This window comes from Echiichthys vipera, assembly GCF_963691815.1.
Source record: "Echiichthys vipera genome assembly, chromosome: 8".
NCBI lineage: Eukaryota > Metazoa > Chordata > Actinopteri > Perciformes > Trachinidae > Echiichthys > Echiichthys vipera.
The window spans coordinates 15,292,895-15,317,830 of NC_139833.1; the positions used below are offsets into that span (position 1 = coordinate 15,292,895).

The window sequence follows — 24,936 nt, forward strand, 5'->3', positions numbered from 1 at the left end:
GCATTCCTTCTGTATGTCATTTTTGGAAAGATGTTACTTTGAGATATATAAAGTATTGTGTGTTTTCTAGTTGCATGTGCTTTATATATTCTTTGATGGCTACACCTTCTGTAGTCTTCAGTCTAGTTATCTCCCAATGGTCTCATTTGTGACTATTCTAGAGCCCTATTCATCATCATCAAAGAAAGGGGACACTATTCGTGATGACACCCCTAATTACAGTCTGATCAGAAATCCCTAATGCCTTATCAGAACTGGGCTTCTCTGTGCGTTGGCCCTCTCTTTGACTCTGAACTGGCCTCCTCTGCTTCTTCACTCTCATGACCCGTTGATCTTTGAGAGGAACTAAAACTCATCCAAGAGTGAAGGAACTGACTTCAAGGTCGTTAATAAAGCACTTTGTAAAGCCCATTTATGAAAGACAAACAGACTCCTTATTTGATCCGAGAAGAGAAGAGAAGGGAAGAGAAGAGAAGAGAAGAGAAGAGAAGAGAAGAGAAGAGGAGAGAAGAGAACATTTTTAGTATGTTCTTAAAACAACTATTAAAAGAGTGTAAACTGTTATAATATGTATATTTTATTAATCTGTGAAAAAATGTGTGTTGTTTGAAACGACTCTGATCTTTCCACAACCAATATTGCCAGAGTTACAGACATGTCTTGACATTTACCTTTCTGTTGTGTTCGGGTCAAATCTGACCAATTTTCTACTATCATCAATCACAAATATTGTTTTTTCTCATTTGACTGTCTAAAGGCCTTATGATGTCCTCCACTTTCATAAATTTTGAGTGGTTTGGTCAACTTTGTAAAACCTGTGGTGTTCCTGGTCAAAAATGACAGCCATAGGATATAGCCATGGTACTGTGTTCATCCATCAGATAGTACGCAACCACAAATCCACAACCACCACCACCAGCACACTCTTTCCCGGGCTTATGTGCCCATCCCCCGACGTAAACCACGCTTTCCAATACAAAATACTATCACATGACACATTTTCTGCACACAGAATACCAGCTTCTACAATCAGGTAGAGGCTAGAGAGTCCCCACTTGCAGGCTTAACCGCTTTAGGATTAATTTGTGCTCACCTCAGTTAGGATCCTAAATGCCTTACTTTGCTGTGTAATACAGCAGGACTGTGTATGGCCTGTTGCATTGCCATTGTATTTTTTTTTTTAATTATATGTAAAGCAGCTTTATGTGACAGCATTGAAGTCCAAGACAAATATTCCTTCAAGGATCTTAAAATGTATCTTAGCTTATCTTAATATGTATCTTATCTTCTCACAGACCACCTATTTGGGATGCAATTTACAACAACTATTTAATTTCTGTGTCTATTCTTTGTATATATACTGCAGTTATTAATGTAAACCATTAGACTGAGTTATTGTTTACAGCTTAAAGGGGAATTTGGTGATGATCAGTGGTTTTTGTGTTAATGTAAGAGTAGTTAAAACAGGCTGGTTGAAATTTGACAAGAAAGCCCAAAGTAAGAGGGGAGAAACGAACACGACACAAAGGTTAAACATGATACTGTAAGTACTGTCATGAAGAAATCAAATAAGGATTGTATTTTAAGTTTGTCGCAGTCTGTAAGAGCGTGTCATGCCATACTGTATATTATCACGTTTACACATTATCAAGATATATTAAGTAACTAACACAAAATGATTATTTTAACATGTGAATGTGTTCCACAGGATTATTGAGTAAGAGAAAGTTCACATTATGTGTTACTGTGCTTATTCACTGTTCAATTCATACATTTGGTCTGATTTGCTTTATTCATGTGAAAACTGATCTCTTCTTTTGAGAACGGGAAAGAAAGAGGGTGTTTCTCCCAGTTAAAGCTGGGAAAATGAATGTATCTCAGCATCTCAGGCCACACCTTGGAACTGGACTTAAGGAGCAGATCCAAGCTGCCTCCTCAGTCTTTTGACTTCTGCCTCTTCAAAGTCTGAGTCTTAGGTCCAGTATTCTTTTGTCTTCTTAATCTTGTCCTGTCTTATCCATTGTACAGTCTTTTATTTTGTAACATCTAGTCTAATTTTGTCTTTATCTTCTACCAGTAACTTTCTGATGGACTTTGTTTAAAAGTTTATTTTATTAATAACATTTTATTAATCCCTCAAGTGTTGTTTTAAGTCAGTGCTCGACTTTTTGAGAACAAGCTCATTTTTATTCCGACCAGAAAAATCAAGCTTTAGTCAACAGCACGGATTTACTTTTTTAAAGTTTATATCAAAATCCAGTATTCACCAAAAACTTGCCAGAAGAGACCGAGTGACTTTCCACCTAACTCAAGCTGTCCCTGCTGAGGAATCCAGAAAGACGTTATATGGCTTAATAGCTGAAGATTTTGGGTTAACAACATAGTAACCCTCGATGTGGAACATCCATTACCACGGTTAAGGGTCCCCTCTCAAGAGACTGTCCAGTGCCACCCTGGTGGACTGCTGCCCTCCCGCCTGTTGGCCCTGACGACTGGTCCTGACCCGGCTCAGCCAGCCCTGGCCCCGGAAAAGCACCGCGCACTCCACGACTAGCTGGAAGCTGGAGACAGATCCTCCATTTCCTGGATTCCCCCTCTTCAAAGCTGAGTATTTGGTGAGATGATGTCATTGGTACTTTAATGAGCAGATCTGATCAAATGTTTAACCACTGGCCATTTGATATTAAACTTTACTTTTAATGAAGGTATGATTAGGCAATATTCTATTTCCAAATCATAGCTTTTGCCATGCCCATCCATTTTATATCCATGTGCGCCATTTCATGTTATAACCTATTATGTATATAAATAAATTCATATTTGTGTAGTAATACCCCAAAACCCAAGTTGTTGTCTGTGATCTTTCATTCTGTTTTGCAAAGAGTCTTGAGATGCTGAGATTTCCGATTGAGATTGCTAAAATAATTGATAAGAGAAGTTGATATAAGTATTATTAAAATGTTTTTTCTACTTTTACAGGTGTTAAACCTTTGCCAAAATTTGATTTAAAAAAACCTGTAGACACTGGCGAGGGGCCTTTTTTAAGGAGAAAAAAATGATTAGCTTAATTAATAATTAATAAGGTGATTAATTCATATATTACACATCGTAGGTACCTCACTTTTCCTACACCTTTTGATTTGAGGCCAGATCAAACACGTTTTTGATGTTAAGGAAAGTTGTAAAGTTGTACTGTGTTTTATTTATCTACTCCATCACTACTCCATCGCATCGACACATGAGTTGAGGCAGTGCTTGTTACACTTTGACAAAACAATGGCGGCTGGGCTGCAACTTTTCTCAAATTACAGCTAAATAGTACACTATTGTGTGTTCCTGAAAACATGAGAAATAGGCTATACAGATCAGCGCCCCCTAGTTTGACAGTTTGATCCAAAATTCATGAGCCTGGGAAATTGCTCTGGATTCAAGCTGGTCACTAACTATGATGCTTCTCTTTCAGTCATTTTCTAACTGTATACTCACCCCACATGAGATATCCGCTTATGATGGCTTCTCCTGGATCTCGCCAACTGGAAATGAATGGGAGAGGGTCCTGACATACCTGCTAGAGCACATAAAACATGAGCTCAGCAGCTTCATCTGGTTTCCAGACTAGTGTTGTTTCATTTGATGACAAAAGATAGCTCCATATACGTCTCATTTGTCTCCAGGAGGTCAGCCAACTGTAAAATCAAACTGCAATGTGTTTGGGTTTCAAGCTGTAAAGGGCTATCACTATGCATATTTCTAACACAATATGTGGAATTTAAATACTTTGCACTAGAATGTCAAGATTTGGACCTGAACAACACCACTACATACCCATGTGTATACTGGTTTACTTGTTTCTGGGTTACTCTTTGGGCTACTGCAAATAAAAAAAAAAAACATCAGCACACACAAACACACAAACACACAGACACACACACACACACACACACACACACACACACACACACACACACACACACACACACACACACACACACACACACACACACACACACACACACACACACACACACACACACAGTCACACACACACACACACACACACACACACACACACACACACACACACACACACACACACACACACACACAGCAGGAATACAAATCAACAGAATTTATTTGGTAGTAGGAGAATAATACAATGTGAGAGGCTGTAAGGGATTGCAGATTGTGTGTACAGATAATGCTGTTAGATGCAAGATAACATGATGTCTCTGAATAAATGGTCTACTTTGGGCGAAAAAGACGTTGCATATTTGTCGTGTAGTACAAGACTCTGTCTAGGGACAGCTTATCCGTCCTCCTCTCTTCCTTTGTCTGCATCTCCATCATCTGATTGTTTTCTGTGTTGTAACTTCTCCTGTTCTTCCACACCTAAGTCATGCATGTACCCAGATGCTCCTCATGTGCAGCCCAGTGAGTCTGTATTAATGTGCATTTTGTGCTCTGTTTGTAGTCCCTTTGAAAGAATGTCAAAAGCGTAATTGTCTATTTAAAGTTCAGCACCATTACAGTGTTCTAAATTATGTCACATTGAAACATTAACTAGAGCCGTGCTTTCTTTGGGTGTGCACTGTAATTGCAATGGTATGTGTCTGAACTTGTTTCTTTATTTCGGTCAGTGCAAACTGGAACACATGTCAGTAATGGAAGAACTTCCTTGTAATTAAAAATTTTTCTTGGGTACGACCAAAAAACAGGATTTCATTGGTGTTTTTACAACCATAATAGTGTACTTTTGTACACCATAAAATACTTAACACCCATGAGTACATTTCTAAGATGAACCCTGGCTGAATTCTTAATGCAATTGTGTGCAATTTGTCTCCTTACCCACAATTTAAGCTGTTTATCTATGCTCATATAGAAGTGAGCCTTCATGGCTGGACACACATAATTAAATTATGGGTTTCAGGGTTGCCTATGTGTGTGAAATTAAGCATAAGTGCAAATTTTGAATGTAAGATAGCTTGTTTCACAGCTTCCCCGTTCGTGGATACATCTTGATTCTTTCCTTGGGCAATGTTGGAATACTATCTAATTTATACATCAACACACACACACACACACACACACACACACACACACACACACACACACACACACACACACACACACACACACACACACACACACACACACACACAGCAGGAAATTGGCAAAAATCAACAGCAGTTCTTTGGTAATGGTAGAATAATACAATGTGAAAGGGTGTAAGGGATTGCAGATTGTGTGTGCAGATAATGTGGTTAGATTCAAGATAACACAATGCCTCTGACTAAATGTTCTACTTTGGGCAAAAAAGACGCTGCATACTGTATTTGTCGTGTAGTACCAGACTCTGTCTAGGGACAGCTTTTCCGTCCTCCTCTCTTCCTTCGTCTGCATCTCCATCATCTGATTGCTCTCCTGTTCTTCCACACCTAAGTCTGAGTCACACGTGTACACAGTTGCTCCTCATGTGCAGCCCAGTGTGTCTATATGAATATGCATTGTGTGCTCTGTTTTTCACATTGACACATTAACTAGGGCTGTGCTTTTCAAAAAAGATAATTTTGGGTGTGCACTGTAATTGCAATGGTATGTGTCGTATGAGTTGGGTGGCAGTAATTAACAGTGAGAAGAGAACATATTTTGTTTTGTTTGTTGATATATACTGTAACTTTCTTTTGCTTGTACTATAATCAAGGTGTCCTGAAGAGAGCTTGCTCTCAATGGCTCTACTTGTTTTAAATAAAGCTCTCAAATATTGTCTTGTTGCCTACAGATTCTACATTACAGAATCTGTTCATATATATTCATGTTTTGTAACAATTTTGTGAATTAATCTTGCCCGCACTTGAAGTGAATCAGATAGCCCTATATGGCAATGTTTGGGGCATTGATTATGCTAGGTGGCATTCCTCTGGCTGAAATAAGCATGTTACAATGAGTCTGTCCAATTAAGACAATTTGGTGAATGTGACTTACTTTTCTTCGCTGCATACTGGTTCTAGTGGTGCATTATCTAAGTCATCTCATCTCATCTCATCTTTAACAACTTATCCGGGGTCGCGGGGGCAGCAGCTTCAGCAGGGGACCCCAAACTTCCCTTTCCCGGGCCACATTAACCAGCTCTAACTGGGGGATCCCGAGGCGTTCCCAGGCCAGTGTGGAGATATAATCTCTCCACCTAGTCCTGGGTCTTCCCCGAGGCCTCCTCCCAGCTGGACGTGCCTGGAACACCTCCCTAGGGAGGCGCCCAGGGGGCATCCTTACTAGATGTCCGAACCACCTCAACTGGCTCCTTTCAACGCTAAGGAGCAGCGGCTTTACTCCGAGTTTCTCACGGATGGCTGAACTTCTCACCCTATGCATTATCTATGTATACAATACAATAGCATTTTTTATAAGATATAAATACCCTTTGAAACCTTATGATGTGACAAGTGGTAAATGATCTCTAAAGTAAATTTTAGTGTGAATGAAGAGTGTTTCTGTCATTCTTGTCCGCCACCCTCATCTTATCTTGTCTGGAAATCTCAGTCAAACTGAGAGAGCTTTTCCCCGCTGACTTGAGTGTCCTCTGTCTAGTTCTCTCGGTCTGATCCCTCTCCAGGGTTCATCCCTCCAGCTGATCTGATGCCATTCTCCAGGAAACATTTGCTCGGAGCTGTGGGCTCCACTGATGTCATGAGAGAGGAGAATACAGACTCCTCCCTCACTTAAGTCCTCTGCAGAGAGGATTTATTATTGGATGTTAAAGACAGTACAAACAGGGTGTTGTACTGTTGATAGTGTGCTTTAGCAAGTCATTTTAGCTGATCAAGAGCATGGAACAACATGGTTTCAGCAACCATCAAAATGATCAATCAACCAAAAACAATGCCATCTGTCCAACCTATTGACTATTTGCTCAATATCCTCAATACATCAAACTAAATTAAAGTTTCTACAAAGCAACAGTTTGAAAGTGTCTGATTGCCTTAAAGTTCAATCATGCAGCTGGTTCATCGATCTGTTCATGAAATACACCAAACAAAATAATTTAAAATTTTAAACATGTACTGTAGTTATCGTTGTGAATTCAAACAAAACTGCCTAGTTAGAAATGGGAAAGAGTTGCCATTTGGGTTCAAATAAGTGGGCTATGTTTGTTATTTAACTTGAGTTAATATATTAATAAGTAAATATGGACCCAATGTAGGCCCATCTTGGAAAATGTTGTATTAAAAGGCAGTACCAGCTGTTGCATAAATTTAAATTTTATAAAGTCGTAGAATGAATATTATATTTCAGGCAGATTGGATACTTAGAGCGGGCTTGTTGAAGAAATATTGTCCATGTTGACACACCTAATGTTAGCCGTGTTAAAATTATTGTGTTTACAAGGAAGTAACATTTAAATTAAAGATCCAAGATTGACAGGCACATAGTCACCGAAAGGAATGAGGAACCAGTGAGGGTATAAAAACTCATTCCAAGTCACTGTTGTGCACAACATCTTGACACAAACCTAAAGGTAAGATCACAACATGATATCTGATGCAAAATAGAGTAAATAAAAATGACTGCACTTTTTTCATTGCACTTTACTGTATATTGTATCACAAAATGGCAGTGTACACTGGCAGCTTAAGTGTTAATAGCAACTCAACAGCATTTGGATCAGGATCTCGGATAATATTTTCTTTGGGGCTCTTTATTTCCCTTTGTATCAGATGGCGTTTTTGCTTCTACTGGTGATGCTGACAGCATGTGTTGCAAAACCTCAAGGTAAAACATATATATACTTTAACAGCTTTTCCTTAGTGTGTGTGTGTCTGTGTGTGTGTGTGTGTGTGTGTGTGTGTGTGTGTGTGTGTGTGTGTGTGTGTGTGTGTGTGTGTGTGTGTGTGTGTGTGTGTGTGTGTGTGTGTGTGTGTGTGTGTGTGTGTGTGTGTGTGTGTGTGTGTGTTTGTGTGTGTGTGTGGTACATATGCTTGTGTCATGGTAATATACTGTCACATACTGTATGTTATACTTAAATCTATTTGAATCATATTCCAACCAACAGCATTATTTTGTTTCGTTCACAGACTTGATATTTGCAGGAGAAAATAACCCACTGATCTGTGTGAAAATATATCCCATCAGAGTCAATGCTTCTGTTTGTTACAATGTTTTCAATTTTTTTTTTGTAGATATGTCTGGTAAAATGTTCACCTTCCCAGAAAAATCAAGCACAGCGAATGTGCGACTGACAACAACAGGACAGGAATTCAGTGCTGTGACTGTCTGTTTCAGGTGATTAAAGTGCAAAATGCATAAAAAAATGTGCCTATATCTCTGAGTATAATTGTTTCATATCTATTTTGTCTTTCTTTCAATGCCTGCAGGTCCATTACAGACCTTGCCAGAGACCACTCACTTTTCTCTGTGGCCACATCTTCTGCTGACAATGCCTTCCTGATATTCAAGTTTGCATCCAGTGGGATTCATTTCTTTGTCGGAAATAAAAACGCAGTCTATGGAGCACAGGACTACAAGTTGAACACATGGCACTCTATTTGTTCTACATGGGACTCTGCATCTGGTCTGGTGCAGCTGTGGTTAGACGGCGAGCCCTTAACCAGGAAATTTGTTGGAGGATCAACAATCAGTCGACCCATTGTTATCATTGGACAGGTAAGTTTACTTTATAATTTATAGAATTCCAGAAATTTCTGTAGACCGGTCAATTCTGATTCATTTAGTGTCCTTAAAGTATTGTTTTCAGAACAAATTGTACAGTATCTAAATGTGTTTATGTAAACTATTTGCAATAATTGCAGGAGCAGGATTCCTATGGCGGATCTTTTGACATCAGTCAGTCTTTCGTTGGCATGATGTCTGATGTCAACATGTGGAACTACGTCCTTTCACCCTGTGAGATCAAGCGCTACGTGAATGATCTAAACTTCACCCCAGGGAATGTGCTCAATTGGAGGGCGCTGGACTTCAAGATCACCGGGAGAGTGCTAATAGAAGATAAAACAATGGCCTGTGTACAGTCCTGGCCTCAGCAATGCGGTTCCCCTGAAGGGGTCCAATAAATGGGTCCTCCCCAGATCTGCTTTACTCATATTAACCTGACATTTAGATAACATTTACTTTTATAGTTACCCCCCCTTATGGGTGAGCCTGCTTGTGTAGACTAGTATAGTCCCACTAAAACAACACCTTAAATACTGCTTCATACAAGGTCTTTTCTTTTGAGTATGTAATTAAGTTTGCAGCTTGCTATTTGGGATGAAAAAAAAATTACAGTGCTTTACATATTACTTAATTTTGGGTCATCATCTTCAATGTAATGTTAGTTATTAATTGTTATATGAAATCATGGGGCATCTTGGGTCTGCCAGTTCTGCAGCTTTTTGTGTGATGAAAGTTAATTAAAAATGGCACATTTTGCAGTCCTGTCTTGTGTCCGTCATTCTGACATAAATCATTCAATAATATTCAGTACATCAGTGGAAGGCAGGGGTGCCCTGGAAATGTCGGGCCCCTTGATAACAGCTCAACAAGCCTTGATGCAACACATTTCTTTTAATCTCTGGCATGTTTCAGAGGCCCGATCCAGCTCTGGGTCCCCGAGGTGCTGCCAGAGCTCTACTTTGTACACTATATCTGTCTACTTTAGCCTATAGGCAATCACGACGTTAGCCCATGAAGACATGGGTACTGCTTGGGTTTCTACATCAGTGTCTTCAAGGGAATAAGTTCCACTGGGGATGGGGGCAGGGGTGTCCTTGCTTTCTGATCAAAAATAACAACTTAACCAAACTATGAATGTGTTTATGAATTTATATATGACTTCAAATGTAATTTAGATGAATACAAACAAAAATTGTATTCATAATTTTTATTTGTAGTATAATAATAATTGTACTATTTTTAAGTCTATCATTTTTTTGTTACAAAGGTATTTGTTCAGTTTCAACTGTTACACACATACTGTCTCTCGACAGGACAGGACGCCAGTCTATCGCAGGGCACATAGAGACAAACAGAGACTGACAACCATTCACACCTACAAGAAATTTAGAGTCATCAATTAACCTAACACGTTCATGTCTTTGGACTGTGGGAGGAAGCCAGAGAACCCGGAGAAAACGCTTTGTGCCTACAGGGAGAGCGTTGAGCAAGTCTCCCAGCACGCCGGGACTTTATGCGCTGAGACGTATATACCTATATATATATATATATATACAGTATATAAATATATAGTAAACATATATATATGTTTATTTTGCATTGTTTGATTCATTAGTGGGCTAAAAAGTCAAAGCCATGTTTGAGCCATGAATGAATTGCAGCATTTGCTCACACTATATGTCAATAGTGATGCTGCGGGCCACTTGCAAACGTCCAGGGACTTCCACAATGAATTAGGCTGCACGATAGGAGCTGTAGTAATACCACTACTCACCTTAAACACATCTCTTTTGGCATTCCTGTTGAATCAATTAAGCATTAAGTGCTGCATGAGAACTCAGAAAAAGCCCCTTGTGGTACGCAAGCTGCTCGCTGATGTAATGGAGGGCAACTTTTACATCACAGGCTGAGAGTTTGAGAGTTTGGGCATATTGTAAAAGTTTAATTCACCGGACAATGAGGAACACTGTCACTTTGCATGCCATTTGCACACTTGATGTCCTGGGCGCCGTGCATGTGCCCCATTATACACATATTCATATTCTATATAATCATTTATGTTTTTTTAATTCACAAAAATTAACATATTTTCTTACAACTTTACAACTTCACAGTTTTAGACGAGACATTTCAATTAATTTAGTAAAAGATCATGTTGTAACAAAGCAAATGTGCAAAATCTCAAGCTATGTTCAGACTTTGGCATAGCAAAGTGAAATATGTCATTTTATTACTTAACATAATTTGTACATTTCACAGATGAAACCTGGTGAACTCTTCAATAAATGGGGCCCATAAAATGGATCTAAACCCACAATGTTGGCTGTTTATTTTTGCTTACACAGAAGTTATCCTTCATGGCTGGACATGGTTTCAGGGTTTCCTGGGTGCGTGAAATTAAACACGAGTGGAAAGCTAGATAATTTCACACCTTTTCTGTATGTTGCTTAATTCTTTCCCAGGGCAATGTTTGAATACTCTATCTCATTTAAACATCAGCGCGCACACACACCCACACACACCCACACACACCCCAACAGCAGGAAATAGGTTAAAATCAACAGCGGTTTTGGTAATAGGAGAATAATACAATGTGAGAGGATGTAAGGGATTGTAGATTGTGTGTGCAGATAATGTTGTTAGATGCAAGATAACATAATGCCTCTGACCAAACGTCTGCTGAGGGCAAAAAAAGAAAATTTGCTGCATATTTCTTTCTCTGTCATGGTGACAGCTGCTCCATCCTCCTCTCTTTCGTTTTCTGCATCTCGATGAGTCCGATTAGTGTTGTACGTACTATTTCTTGTTGTTCCACACCTGCCATTCTGCACCACCAGCCATCACTATTGACTCTGCCACCTCTGCTCATCACCTGATCAAGAGACCTGCCTATCCAGCGGCTCCTTATATGCAGCTCAGTCTTTACCAATCGCCGTTATAGAACCTACATTCTGCTCTGATGACTGTTAGCTACCTGCTTAACCCTCAGTAACCCTGTCTGTTTTAGATCTAAAAAAGACTGCTTTCATTACACCTGTTCTTCCTCCTGAGACTGCTTTTGGCTTCCAAATCTGTGGTCCACTGTGGTGCTGGCACTTGTTTGTGTACATCTGTGCGTGTGTGTGTCAACTCTGCATGCATGTAATTAGCTTAACCCTACTCCCCCTTAGACTGTGTATGTGCATCTGTATGCAAAGTGTAGTGTGCATGTTTGCATGCCTGTAAGTAGCAGGCAGGTCTAGGCAGGGAGGTATTTGTGTTAGTAAAAAGGAAGATCAATAACATCATGGAAAGAGAGCAACCTCAGGGATACAATCGCACAGCTTGAAGGGAGAGGAGAGAGGAAAGCGGAAACTGTTGCCTATGTTTATCAAAACAATGAAGGTCAGCAGGGGATAACTATCTATTTTTCACCACATTCTGTGAAAACGATACAGCACAAACATGAAATCTTTTTTTTTTTTCAAAGCTCAAAGGAAATAGACATTAAAAACATTTATATCCACGGAGACCTGTCCATTTGGCTGATATAAACTATACTTTTTTTGTTTTGTTTGGCTATTGCACAATAGAGAGGAGGCAGGGCCAACTGATCAAAGGACATATTCACACACCAGCTGTGCAAGGACAGAATTATTATTACTATTGTTAAATATTAATCATTTTACATACCATAATGTTTTCCAAACATTTGGGGAAATTATTAGCTTGTATTTTTCTTGCATAATTAAAACAAATGAAACAAACAAAAAAATGACTGAATGAAACTCTCAATGATCAGCCCACCTGGTGACTTCAGAAGTCATGATTCACAGGTTGGTAGCCTTACCCATCTCTTCCCTTGGCTTGGTCCTCTCCCAGCCTTGTCGGACGCGGGTTAGGGTTCGATCCACGCAGGGAAGGAGGACAAGCGCTTTGAGCACCAGCACCACAGAAGGCACAATCAGACAGAGCATGTAGCCAGGAGGAGTGTACCATTTGTAAGTAGAGGGACGAAGAAATTTGTTCCATCCATAAATGTAGCCATGTGCCGTGCATATGAGCAGGGTCAGGTGGCCCAGCTTAGACTGAGAAAAAAAAAGATCACGTAAAAAGCAAATGTTAAAGGGTATTTATTGTGCTCATTTTTTTAGTTTCATATGTGCATTTTGGGTTTCTACTAGAACATGTTTACATCATTTAATGTTAAAAAAATATTTTTTTCATGCAGTCTGTCCGAATAAACCTGTATTCACCCTCTGCCTGAAAAGCTCAGTTTTACCGTATGTCTCTATAAGCCGCCCTACCTTCCATTTCTTCCACATCTGCCCACTCTTTATACTTTTCAATGGTTTTCAGTGTTTCTATCATTCATCAAATTGCTCTGAAGGTAATTCCCATGTTAATGTTTGCCACTGTCGTTGGCGTTATAATTGTGGTGTATACTACGCCATCCACTTAAGTTACAAGGTTTTTTAAAACTATATATTTGTAGTTATCGTCGTAGTTGGTGTGGCGTGGACAGCCATTTAGACAACAAGATCCATACCAGTCTTATGTCTGTATGGTAAATATATAGTTGTTATCTTAGGTTAGCACAAAGTAAACAGGTGGAAACAGCCAGCCCATCTTTGCTTATCATACAGACAAACAAGAGGGGCTGCCAAGCTTATTTTGTCATCGTTGCACAAAGCAAAGTTGAATGTTTTCTCCAGTTTTCAATTTTCATTATAAGCTAAGCTAACTGGCTGCTGGTAGCTTCATCATAGCAAACATGTAGGAGAGGGTTATCAATCTCATCTAACTCTTGGCAAGAAAGCAAATAATCATTTCCCCCAAAACATTACAATTCTTCAAGTGTTTTACTACAAAATGAGAGATTCACTGACATATACAAATATACACTTATTGCATGATAGAAATTTGAATTTTCCAAAAGAAAAATTGTGTTTTTCGTGAATTATATTGTTAAAACTACAGTACAAGTCATATTAATAGAAACTTCTCACATACTGAATTTGATATTTCTTCTGATTTTAACGTATTTAAGTAAAAGTATTACAATAACCTAAAAATACCATTTGTTTCACAGCTGTTCCAGCGTAATTGGTTTACAGCACCAGTAGCCTTTAAGGCTTGGTTATTGTTAATTACCTGGATAATGTGCTTTCATATTTTTAGCATTTGGCTGTTGATGTTCTCATCCACAGTGACTAGAGTAAACAGAACAATAAGAAAACATTCATATTAACGTGGTGCAGTCGGTGTAATAGTGTAATAACCATGCCCCAATGATAATCAGGGATTTTATTTAAAGTCTGTGTAAAGGAAATTCAGTCTTTTGTTTCAAAACACATTGTAGGCCACATGTTGTAAAATTATTGCCGTCAACATGTGAAAAGCTGTTATTATACATATTTCACAACCTTTCTCATCAGATCATAAGCATTATCTTGACCTAGACCTCTCTGAGTCTCATACTTTATCTGAGGTCTACCTATGGACCTGACCTTTATACAAATGAACCTGTGACCTGTATTAACAATCTCCTCCCTGGGGATTATACCAGGTATCATAATTCTATTTAATGAATAACTTAACATTTAAGATCCTGGGCTAAACTCAGCCAGGCTTTCAGTCGGTGTGCCTCTGCTAGGTGGTTATTTAACTAGGCTCCGGGGATATGACTACCAGTGACATATTGCTTCTACAACACTTTAATAACTCTGACGAATACTTGGAAACTCAGATTATAGATCATTACTGCCCTAAAAGACGTGTTTTATTGGTAGTAAGCACATGACTGATAACGTCTGGGTACACACAAGCACACACTCTCTCGCTCTCTCACTCTCTCTCTCTCTCTCTCTCTCTCTCTCTCTCTCTCTCTCTCTCTCTCTCTCTCTCTCCTGAACACTAACAAATGCACATAAGGAAGTGTACATTTCCAGCTGCGCTCTGACCTGAATGAAGCTGAACTCTCTCCAGCTGAGAGAGCCTCCCACAGAGGGCAGGGATGTTAGTCCTAGCAGGACATAAAGAAAGAATCCCAGGATTCCCAGCACAAAGAATGAGTCTGTGCCCCATGCTTCTGTGTTGTCAAAGTAAAACGGGGTAGTTTTATTGGCCTTCATCTAAAGGAGATGGAGAGAGACAGTAATGTATGGTTAGCTTTATGCCGTGCTTCACTACAGGATTGCAGAACACTGCAAGGTTTTAACCAGCTTTCTGTACCTCATCCACCACAAGCGAGATAAGTTTGTGTCTGACAGCATAACGAAGAGAAGTCATGAATGTATAGATGGCATGGAGAAAAGCAAAGCCCAGTGCAATCAGACCCATCTGCTTCCTGCACAGCATCCAGTGATCCAGCCAATCAGGGAAGCGCCTGTAACATGCGAACGTGAGCTTTAAGCCTCCAAAAATGATACACCTTTTTTTTTTTAAATTAATCGGACAGGTTGTGGACATTTTTGTCCTGGTGTCTGACCTGTACTTGGTTCCTCTGTAGAGCTGAAGGAAGGCAGCTATGACACCAGGCAGATAACACAGAGACAACATGATGAGAGACACAATGGGAAACACCTGAAAGATGGGGGATGAACACAGAAAATATCCTTTAAGGGGAACACAAATTACCATCTGTAACGGACACTAAACCGGAGATGGACATAGCTTTACCTTGTTGGCCAGGGACACCATGATTCTGAAGGAGATGTCTTTCCCCTGCTCAACATATGCATAGACAACATCTCTAATGAGCAGATAGAAGAAGAAGAAGGCAGTAAGTCCGACTGCCACTCTTAGCGGCAGCCTCCACTCTGGGAACAGCTGCAGTGGGAAGTCCTCCAGCTCTCCGGCTGCTGACAGAGACCCTTTATCCAGAACAGTGAGGCCAAGCTTGGTGGCCATGTCTGCTACTGCCTGCTTTGCTTTTGCACTGTTCCCACACAGGTACACCTGCAGCATGGTTGTGTGTGTTAACATTCAACAAATACTATGACATGATCAAACCAAAAAGTTAGTCCAGCGCTTCACTCCCCCAAGCCCCCGAGCCTGTTGGCTCCTGCTGAAGACATACATCTATTAAAAGTGATCATAATATACACATACTTTCATTTAAAAAAAGACTCAATCATTTCCTTCAAAGGGACACCTTAGTTTTAAGCAAACCTTTTCAAACAAGTGTGATCAGTAATATAGTCTTTTATCCACTAATAGACACATTTTTTCTTTGACAATGCCTTGTAATAATGATAAAAATAGAAATTATTTCCACTTGCGGAATTCTGCTCAGCTTTTGTTTTTCATTCGCTAATAATTACTCTAAGTTTATTGTTAGATGACTCACCAGCCCTCTTTGGAATATCTAGCGCATGACTGCACTGTGTTCACCTACAGTGTCTGTCTGAAGAATTACCCATCTTTTGTTGATCTCAACTGTGCTGTTCCAGTAATTTTGAGACGAACCCCCTGGAAGGATATGGCTATGTAAAGACACATGCATACTATATATACATATGCTGCTCAATGTGTAATCCCATTTATACTCAGAGCTCTGTGATAAGACGATTAAATTGTTTGTAGAGGGGGAGAAACCAAACATACAAAGGGAGTGAGAGAAGGAGCAGTTTGAAAGGCATTCAGTGCAGTCAGTGGGATTGAGCAGTTTTCCCCCAGGTGTGTGTATAAGTGGACCGGGCAGCCAGCCATGTCTCCCTACATTACTGCACCAGTAACAGCAGGGGATGGCCGACAGACTAAATCTCCATCTGAATGTAAATGTGACAGAGCCACAGCCTCGCTGTGGATCTAATCAAATTGCCGGCTGAGGAATAGTGCACACTTTTAAGCATGTGCGTGTGGATACTGTATACCACATGTGTACTGATACTACATTCAAACACTCCTGTTCTCTCACAGCTACCTGTTCTCAAAGAAAATAGAGCTCTCCATATATGTTTACAAGTGTATGTATGTGTTTTGTTGAAGAAGATTCAAGGCAGATTCAGGTTTGGTCTCCAGAGGTTGTTTGTGTTTCCCTTTGTAGCTGTAAAATGGAAGCTGCAATAAACTGTGCTCTTTCTACATTATAACATCATTAAGTGTGTTTGTATGTTTGTTTTTGTGGTAATACAAGCACTTCCCTTGATTTCTCTTGCATTGTTATAGAAAAAATCAATCATCTGCAACAACACAAATTAAATAAATTTATTTCCTAGATTTTGTGTGCACAGTGAAGCATCCATCTCCTATTATTAACAAGTCGGAGAGCAACTTATCCCATAGTACTCCAGGAAATTGTGATAGCAGTTATTGTTGCCTGGTTTTAAGTCAAACATGTCTCATCATGAAGAGATCAAGTTGGTAATCTCCTCCCCTGTTGCTGCTCTATGTCTTTGTATCTTTACTGCAGTCAACCAAAGCCTCTCTAAAGGCTCAGAAGCTTCCTGGCTCTGTTTCGCCTTTGATCCCACTGAATTCATTTAACAGATTTCCTACTTCCACTCCTCTCTCACCTGTTTTCCTGCCAGAAGTCCATTCTGTAGTGCCCAGGCAGACAGCGTGTTAAGGCCTTTCACCACATCAGCCCCGGGGACCAGTCTGAGGAACACACAGTAAGGACTTTAGTTACTATTGTTTCTATCTAGAAAGACAGGACAGGAATGGCCTCAAAATGGTGAGAATCAATGTTTCCACTTCAATAAATAGACACACAGCAGGTCGTCCTGCCAAGGGAGCAGCAACCCTGGCACATTTATTTTTCATTTATTTTGGATTCAGTTGAGAGTTTTGATGTCTCATGCTCTAAGTGGTTTTTAGAAGCCCTTTCCCAAAAAGACAGTGTTCAAAAACTAAAGTGGCACCTACTGTTGCAAAATGATTGTTGACATTATTTGTCTGCAGAAAGGTTAGCTCCATTTTTTGAGTTTATGAAAAGAATAAAACGTTACATTTTTGAGGATGGAAGAATTTGCACTGTATATTCAAGAATGAGAATGAGACACTTTCACGGAGTCTGTTACCTCTGCAGGTAGGTGGCGTTGGCTTCTGGGTACATGCCTTTCTTCAGGTTGTTACTGAGGTCCACTAGCACCTTTTAATACATCAATACATCACAATCAACAGTGTGAACAAAAAAAAGGAGTCCAATCAATTCAATTAACTCTTATCTTGTCTCGTATTTTCCTATTACAATAAATGTGATTGTGAAAAACTGGATACTTGAAACTGTTTATGTCTCTTAAAAAATATTCAAATTTAGCAGTGTGTGAGAAATACAGGCTTTTGGTGGAACTACTCACTCGACCAATGATTGACTTTATGTAATTCTTACCTTTCTGGCATTTTTACCCTTTTTCTGTGGTACACTAAAATGTAAAAGAAATCCCCCAGGTGTTGAAACTCAAAAATATTAAATTCTCATATATTTCTGATAAAAGTCTGACCAATAATTTTATTCAGTCTGAACAAAATTATTTGCCCAACTTCCTGCCTGTTATCCATTGCTCTCTTTCGATGCACTGCTCATGCTGCGGTCGAGTCCAATGGGAAGTCCAATGTTTCGGACCTCCAACTAGGCAAAGTGCACTGGAATGCATGTCAAAGTGGAACCTTCTACTAGCGAATTCAGGGTAGGTCAATCTCCCTCGAATTTGATAGTAGGAGCTTCCACTTTGACAGACATTCCAGTGCACTTTGCCTAGTTGGAGGTCCGAAATTTCGGACTCCCCATGGCACTGGAACGCAGCATTTCTCTCTCACCGCACATGTCAGGGGAGAAGGGACAGTCAGAGGTCAGGCAGGGGGAAGAGGGTGGGATTTTAGAGGGAAGTGCTTTGAGACATTCAAGAAAGAAAATAATTGCTTTAAGTAGTGCATCATTACCTTACACACTGTATGTAACCAAGGCAAGAATAAAAACTAATATGTATATAATAAGACATTTATATCCCACTTCTCACCTGATTCACTGTTTACTGGGAGCAATATGTTCACATAAATTCACAGATGCGCAGGAACTAAAAAATCCATTCCAGTTCAGTAAGCTATCTATATCCTCAATTTTTACTAGGCTATATTCCTTGATTCAGCAACAGGAACGACTTTTTAATTATTTGCTTTTTGAAATTAGCTATAACTTCCTGACTTGTTCCCTGGTAACTACAAAGGCTTTTGTGTACCTTATTGTGACAGATTCTAGCATCAAACCTTGATTCACCTTTCCTACAAGATGTGGTGATAACTTCTCCAGGAAATCATAGTGTTCTCTGTGTACACAAATAAAGATCAGACTGGCTGATTTTGCAGCTGCTTCGTGGCTCATAATCTGAACAAAAAACACAAATCAAGACATTAGGACACATGTTTCCGCTGCATACACACGTTTTTTTTAGTAGACTCTGACACAGGAATAAAAAGTGTTATGCCATGTGTTGTACCTGAGCTCCCTGAGGCAAGGGGCCACAGCTGTGAGGTCTGCGGCTGCCGTACACCACCCTGTAGCCAGACTGGAGCAGACGCAGGCCCAGAGAGCGCCCTAAATCCCCCGTCCCGAAGATACACAGCATCTCTGTCACAGGGGCAGCAGCTGTGCCCAGAGGATGCAGCGACACACTCTCTGGCTTCATCTCCGTCATACCATTTGCAACTGACATGTTTACACTCTGAGTTTGGATGGTCAGTGTTCCCTGCTGTGAAGTTATATTGCTATGGAATCTGACCTGTAGCCTACACTGCCTCTCCCTCTTTGAGTGTGCACGACAACGTGAGATTTTTAACCCGTTTCTGCCCGCTGTAAGAGTAGGTATGTGTGTGTGTGTGTGTGTGTGTGTGTGTGTGTGTGTGTGTGTGTGTGTGTGTGTGTGTGTGTGTGTGTGTGTGTGTGTGCGTGCGTGTGTGTGCGTTTGTGGGTGTGTGGGTATATTTATTTATTACACCTGCAATCAACACCTGAAATATCTTGGATAGGAGTTAGTGGGCACACATGAAGTCATATGACTATATTTGTCACAGAGTCTCTCCATCCAACAATTTTCGAGATTTTATTTATCTTATTGTTTGTTGTTTGTGTATTTATTAAGATCTCTGATAACTTATGCATTCACTGGTTTACATACATATCTGACATTCATACAAATTACAACAAAAGTACAGCAGACCTCAGAAACATTCATACAACAAGAAAAAAGACATAGACATTGATTTTTACTGCTCATGCATTCTAGAGATTGATTGATACAGCTGGACTTTAACCTGTAAATCACTTGGGGAACCATCTGCGCTCTGCGGATGTAACTATACCCTCAGATTCACATCTTTTAACATTTTATCGCTTCTTGGAAACACAGGCTGCTTCAAAAGGGAATATCTAGTTCAGCCAGAATTTGACTTTCACATTTGTGAGGGGAAAAAAAATATTCTGCTGCTTTCCAGGCCGTCTTATTTTATTTCGTCTGTTTCCATTTCAGACATGGTGCCATGTGGGAGATCCTGGCCCACAGATTCATTATCATTTCAAAACCCACTGTTCCAACCAAACGACTGGGAAGAGAATTTGTGCAAATTTAGTGTTCATGTCCCCATGGCTAAAACATCTGCAAAGTTGCAACACGAACAGACTCAACAGAGCAGAAATGAATCTTGGCACATATGTAAGTCTTGTGTGTGTAGCTGCTTTACTTTGTATGAATGCCTGGCTTTGCTTGTAAGTGTTCGTGTTCGTGTTCGTGTGTGTGTGTGTGTGTGTGTGTGTGTGTGTGTGTGTGTGTGTGTGTGTGTGTGTGTGTGTGTGTGTGTGTGTGTGTGTGTGTGTGTGTGTGTGTGTGTGTGTGTGTGCCCATACAGTATGTGAGTATGTGTGCTGAAATGGGTCAGGATGATCAGAGCTGAACAGAGTCTCAGCTGTGATCCGCAGCACCCAGGGACTTGGCTCTGCAGACAGGGTGACTACCTGGCTGTAGGAAAACACAGCATCACATCAACTTTACTGACTATTTGCACAAAAATATTCTTCTCATCATAAAAGCAGCCTCATTGAAATCACAATGTGCATATAAATAGCTGGCGATATTTATGGCAGACAAGCAGCGCGTTACCTCAGGAGCTTTTACAGTCAAGTCCATAACTAAAGCATTAATGTCTACCTTGGGGGATATTGCAGCAAAATGAGAAATCATTTTATGCCTAACCTTTAAGGCATCCATTCACTTGTAGCGCAGTTAGAATAGACCTGATAGCAGATCCACTCCAATGACTCATTTACTCACTCTGCCTCCGGGACATCTCTCTTTTCTTCTCATCTTCCTTCTCTATCTGCCTAAAAGTCACTCTCTTTCCTACAATGTCTGCCTTTCTTTCTTTCTTTCTTTCTTTCTTTTGCTCGATCTCTCACTCTGTCCCTAGTGCTCCTCTCTTTTCCAATATGTCTCTCAATTAACAGCTATTCAATTCATCAAGTAAACTCAAGTGTCGCTGGCTGTAATGATTTCCACTGGCTGTCTGTTTAACAGAGCAAGGTAAACGAAAAATGATAAAGAATGCCTCTTTGCTCTCAAGGTTATCAAGGTGTGAGTAAAAACACATGAACACATTGAACATTTTTATTCCATCTCTGAAGACTTTGCTCTCACTCATCCTCGAGATTACAGTTGTGGCTGATTTGGTGTTACAGTGGTAGTAACAGCAAGTGCGTTTTAATAGCACAGGTTACAGAGTGACAAACCAAACATACAAAGGGAGTGCGAGAAGTAGCAGTTTTAAAGGCATTCAATACAGTCAGTGTGTGTGTGTATGCAATTCAGAATCAGAATCAGAAATACTTTAATAATCCCCGTGGGGAAATTGTTTAAATTCAAACCTTGTGCAAGACGTTGTTAGTAACAATGAAAACTTTTAGATGCAGATTTCTTTTTTCAGCAGCTGATGCTTTTGGTGACTTTGGGGAAGCACAACAAGCTCTAAATACGACATGTACTTACTAAAATTCTTCACAATTGCTGAAGCTGAACACAACATTGTTTAATCATTCAAAATTGTTCCCACTTGTTTGAAAATGGGATTAAACCAATTGACTAGAATATTGCAAGTTTAGCAGTGCATGGAAGGGGGCAGGTGAGTTGAATGTTGACACCAAAAAGAAATGGAAGGAAAAATATGAGGATAAAGAAGAGCAAGAACAATAACAGTAACTACAGATGAGATTTCTGTAACTAAGATAGGCCACGTTCTTGTTCAATGACTATGAGCAGGACAAAGAGAGGCAGTACAGGTCTATGACCAAAACTGCATATAGCATGGAGCCTGCGGTCACACAGTGCAGAGTTTTTTGCCCATTTTCTGATGTAGTCTTTAATGACTGCTCTGGAGTTTTTTATACTGACTGGTTGTGTGTGTGATCTGAGAGCACTGTTTAATTTTAGACACAGATAACATGGTTTTGAGGCTTTTGTTTGTCATTGAAAGTCAGTTTAAAGTTTTGAGAAAAGGGTGGAAAGTTTCAAGAAATGTGCTAAGCAATTGTGAAAATCTGTATTACTTTTTATTGTTATGGCGACCATGTTAGGAAACACCATGAGTAGATATTAGCACTCATTTGAAGTTGTGTAAAACCAAAACAATGAGTTAAAAGGTGTTAAAACACTCCCTAGAGTTGAAGAACACTGCAGAGCCAGGCAATTTTCTCTTGACAGCTTTCAAATTACACAGAGTCAGCTGATCTGTTGTTGATGCAAAAAAAGACAGCTTTAAGGATTAGAATGAATAAAGCATTAGAACTGTAACTGTAACCAATGCATATCAAACCCTAAATGTGGCCATAACCTCAACCAAACAATGCTGACTGGAAGAGCTTCTTTAGGAGCTTTTTGAGGATGGTTCATTGCTTGAGGGACAAAATTCCGAAGAAAACATTTACCAGTTCTCCTATTTTGACAAGCTGTCATCAGTCATCTAGTGTGGAACAACAAAAATACACTCATGCAGACAAACTTACACACCTCTTCAAGACCTGAGTCCTTGAAGGTTTCCACAGAAATCCAGAGAGGATTTGAAAGCATGTGAGTGTTTTGTGCTTATCCAAAAACATCTTGCGACATTTACCAGTAATGTGCTCTGGGACATGTTTACATCAAACACATGCTGAACTGCCATTTTTTATAAATGTCAGGGTGGAGTTGCAGATTACAGCTCACGTGAGAAACTGAGCTCAAATTGTGTTAATGTTGTGTTGGGTTAGCCTGTGGTTCATTACTAAAAGAACATGCATTGGTGCAATAGTGAACATTAAACATTTATTCTGCCAGTTTAATAGACAACACTGCACTGCACTGCACTGCATGCAATGGAAGCAAGAGTGAACTGCTGTGGTGCTGAGGTCCAATTCCTGAGGGGAATTATTTTGAAGTTTCCAGCTGCTTCCAGCTGTCAGAAGGCATACAGAATGATATGAGGCACAGTTACAGTGTGCACATTATACGCAGTTCCATGCTGCTACAATGGACAAGGAAAAGCCTGCAGGATAGTTGAGTTCTGTGGGATCTCTGTTATAGGATGGCTACTACTGCAGTAATGCATCAGGGTTCAGATTGAGGTTCTGACTGAGCACAGATTTTGAAGTTGTTGAAAAAGCAGACAGTGATAGAGAAAGTGAGGAAGGCACAAATAAAGGTACTGTATATACAATGAGACACATAGACAGAAACAGAGAGAACGGCAGAGGGAGTGAGAAACAGAATAGAGACAAAAGGAGAGATCCAACTTAGGGAAGCTAAAATTGTGCCTCAGATGCTAGAACCAGAGTTTGTTAAAGGTATTACTCGAAATATTCTATGAATATTCCATTATCAGCTTTCCAGACGGACTAACCTGGGATGTTCATCATAAAACACTAAGAATATGGTTCATGGGAATCAGATTCAGTTTGGATGAAAGTGTAACCTATTTCTGTTTCAGATGTTTCTTTAATAAAGTTTTAGGGCTGATGAGAGTAATAGAGTGTCAGCCATGAAATTGATGTGTTAAATAAACTTATAAACATATTATTCTCCACAGTGTCAGTACTGGCCTCACAGGAAAATCAAAAATATATATTAACAAAACATATAATAATCTAATACATAAATATAATAATCTAAATGTGATTATATGATAAAATATTCTATTTTGTGTGTTATAAATTTCAGGTTATTTATTGTCAAGTGCGCAACAACTACAAGTAGCAGTCATTGACATTAAAAATATATGGTTTGGGGCTCCCTCTAACAATGCTCATTAAATATGTATATAAAAAAAGAAGAAAATCACACAAATAAGAGCAAATTGAGATATAAGACGGAATAGTACAGCTGAATTATAGGGCTAAAATAAGGACATAATCAAATTATAACAAATTAATATTTAGGGTATTTGTAAATAAATAAACTGAAAGAACACAAAATGTTAACACGTGTGAATGTAAATGCATAATGTGAAGTAATACATATAGAGGTGTAAACAGTTTGTATAAGCAGTATGTAAGCGTATAAGGTAAAGTGACAGTGTAATTAAGAGTGATGAGCTCAAACTTATGTTTCATCGTGTTGGACATACAATTTGTAGACTGAAAACTAGATGTTCTTTTCATATATTTTTAAGAGAGAAGAGAAGAAAACACTGGTGAATCCCAGACAGCAGTGGTTACTGACAAAACAAGAACAAACTGTGAATAAGGAGAAAAATAAGAGAACATTTTGTATATTGCTTCTTGCATGAAGCCCAATTTGTATGCCCTGTGTAAAGAAACGGTGTGTGAGTTTATAGCCAATATTACATTATCGCCACAGCAGGCCTACATACCACATAAAAACTTCTCAGAGCTCAGAGAGCCTCATCCTCTATCTCTGCTTTAACAGGATGAGCATTGACTGCATGTTTGAAGTTCAGAATCTTATCTGGCAAACCAAGCGGCAGAAATCAGAGGCAGGGAGGAGCTGCAGGAAACTGCAGATTTAGAGATTTTCCTCTTGCTTCCGACATACTTTGCTGCTGAATTATATAGCCTTGCTTATGACGCTTCTAAAAAAAAATCTCCACAAATACGACGCTTGCATGGGATTGTCTTATCCTCTCCTTGGAAAGCAAGCTTTGACAATCTTTTTTTACCGCATCTAACGTCTCCCTTCCCCGTTCCACTCCACGTCACTCTTTGTGTGATCTACGATAGATGAAACTGAACAGAGTCATTTTGGTTGCCATACTCTGTGAGTTGAGATGAAAATCTCTGATGTATCTGTGTCATTCTATATAATC

The 24,936-nt window shown here is 39.6% G+C and overlaps 2 protein-coding genes across 2 annotated transcripts in view; one reads left to right on the forward strand and one right to left on the reverse strand.

Annotated features, from left to right (window-relative positions):
• The first annotated feature begins 7,719 nt into the window (after positions 1 to 7,719).
• Positions 7,720 to 9,380, forward strand: LOC310951067 (serum amyloid P-component-like). Its single transcript, XM_083919141.1, has 4 exons — positions 7,720 to 7,770; positions 8,178 to 8,280; positions 8,373 to 8,661; positions 8,808 to 9,380. The coding sequence occupies exons 1-4, from the start codon at positions 7,740 to 7,742 to the stop codon at positions 9,066 to 9,068; spliced, it is 684 nt and encodes a 227-aa protein (XP_083775267.1). The 5' UTR covers positions 7,720 to 7,739; the 3' UTR covers positions 9,069 to 9,380.
• A 3,099-nt stretch (positions 9,381 to 12,479) lies between these two features.
• Positions 12,480 to 24,936, reverse strand: part of LOC310950169 (metalloreductase STEAP4-like) — a gene marked incomplete at both ends in the record, with an annotated part of 26,055 nt that continues 13,598 nt past the window's right edge. The window contains 9 exons of the mRNA XM_083917831.1: positions 12,480 to 12,737; positions 14,613 to 14,783; positions 14,884 to 15,037; positions 15,140 to 15,234; positions 15,331 to 15,609; positions 17,169 to 17,253; positions 17,676 to 17,746; positions 18,872 to 18,979; positions 19,092 to 19,397. Coding sequence (XP_083773957.1) covers positions 12,480 to 12,737; positions 14,613 to 14,783; positions 14,884 to 15,037; positions 15,140 to 15,234; positions 15,331 to 15,609; positions 17,169 to 17,253; positions 17,676 to 17,746; positions 18,872 to 18,979; positions 19,092 to 19,397 — 1,527 coding nt within the window. The remainder of the gene's footprint in view (positions 12,738 to 14,612; positions 14,784 to 14,883; positions 15,038 to 15,139; positions 15,235 to 15,330; positions 15,610 to 17,168; positions 17,254 to 17,675; positions 17,747 to 18,871; positions 18,980 to 19,091; positions 19,398 to 24,936) is intronic.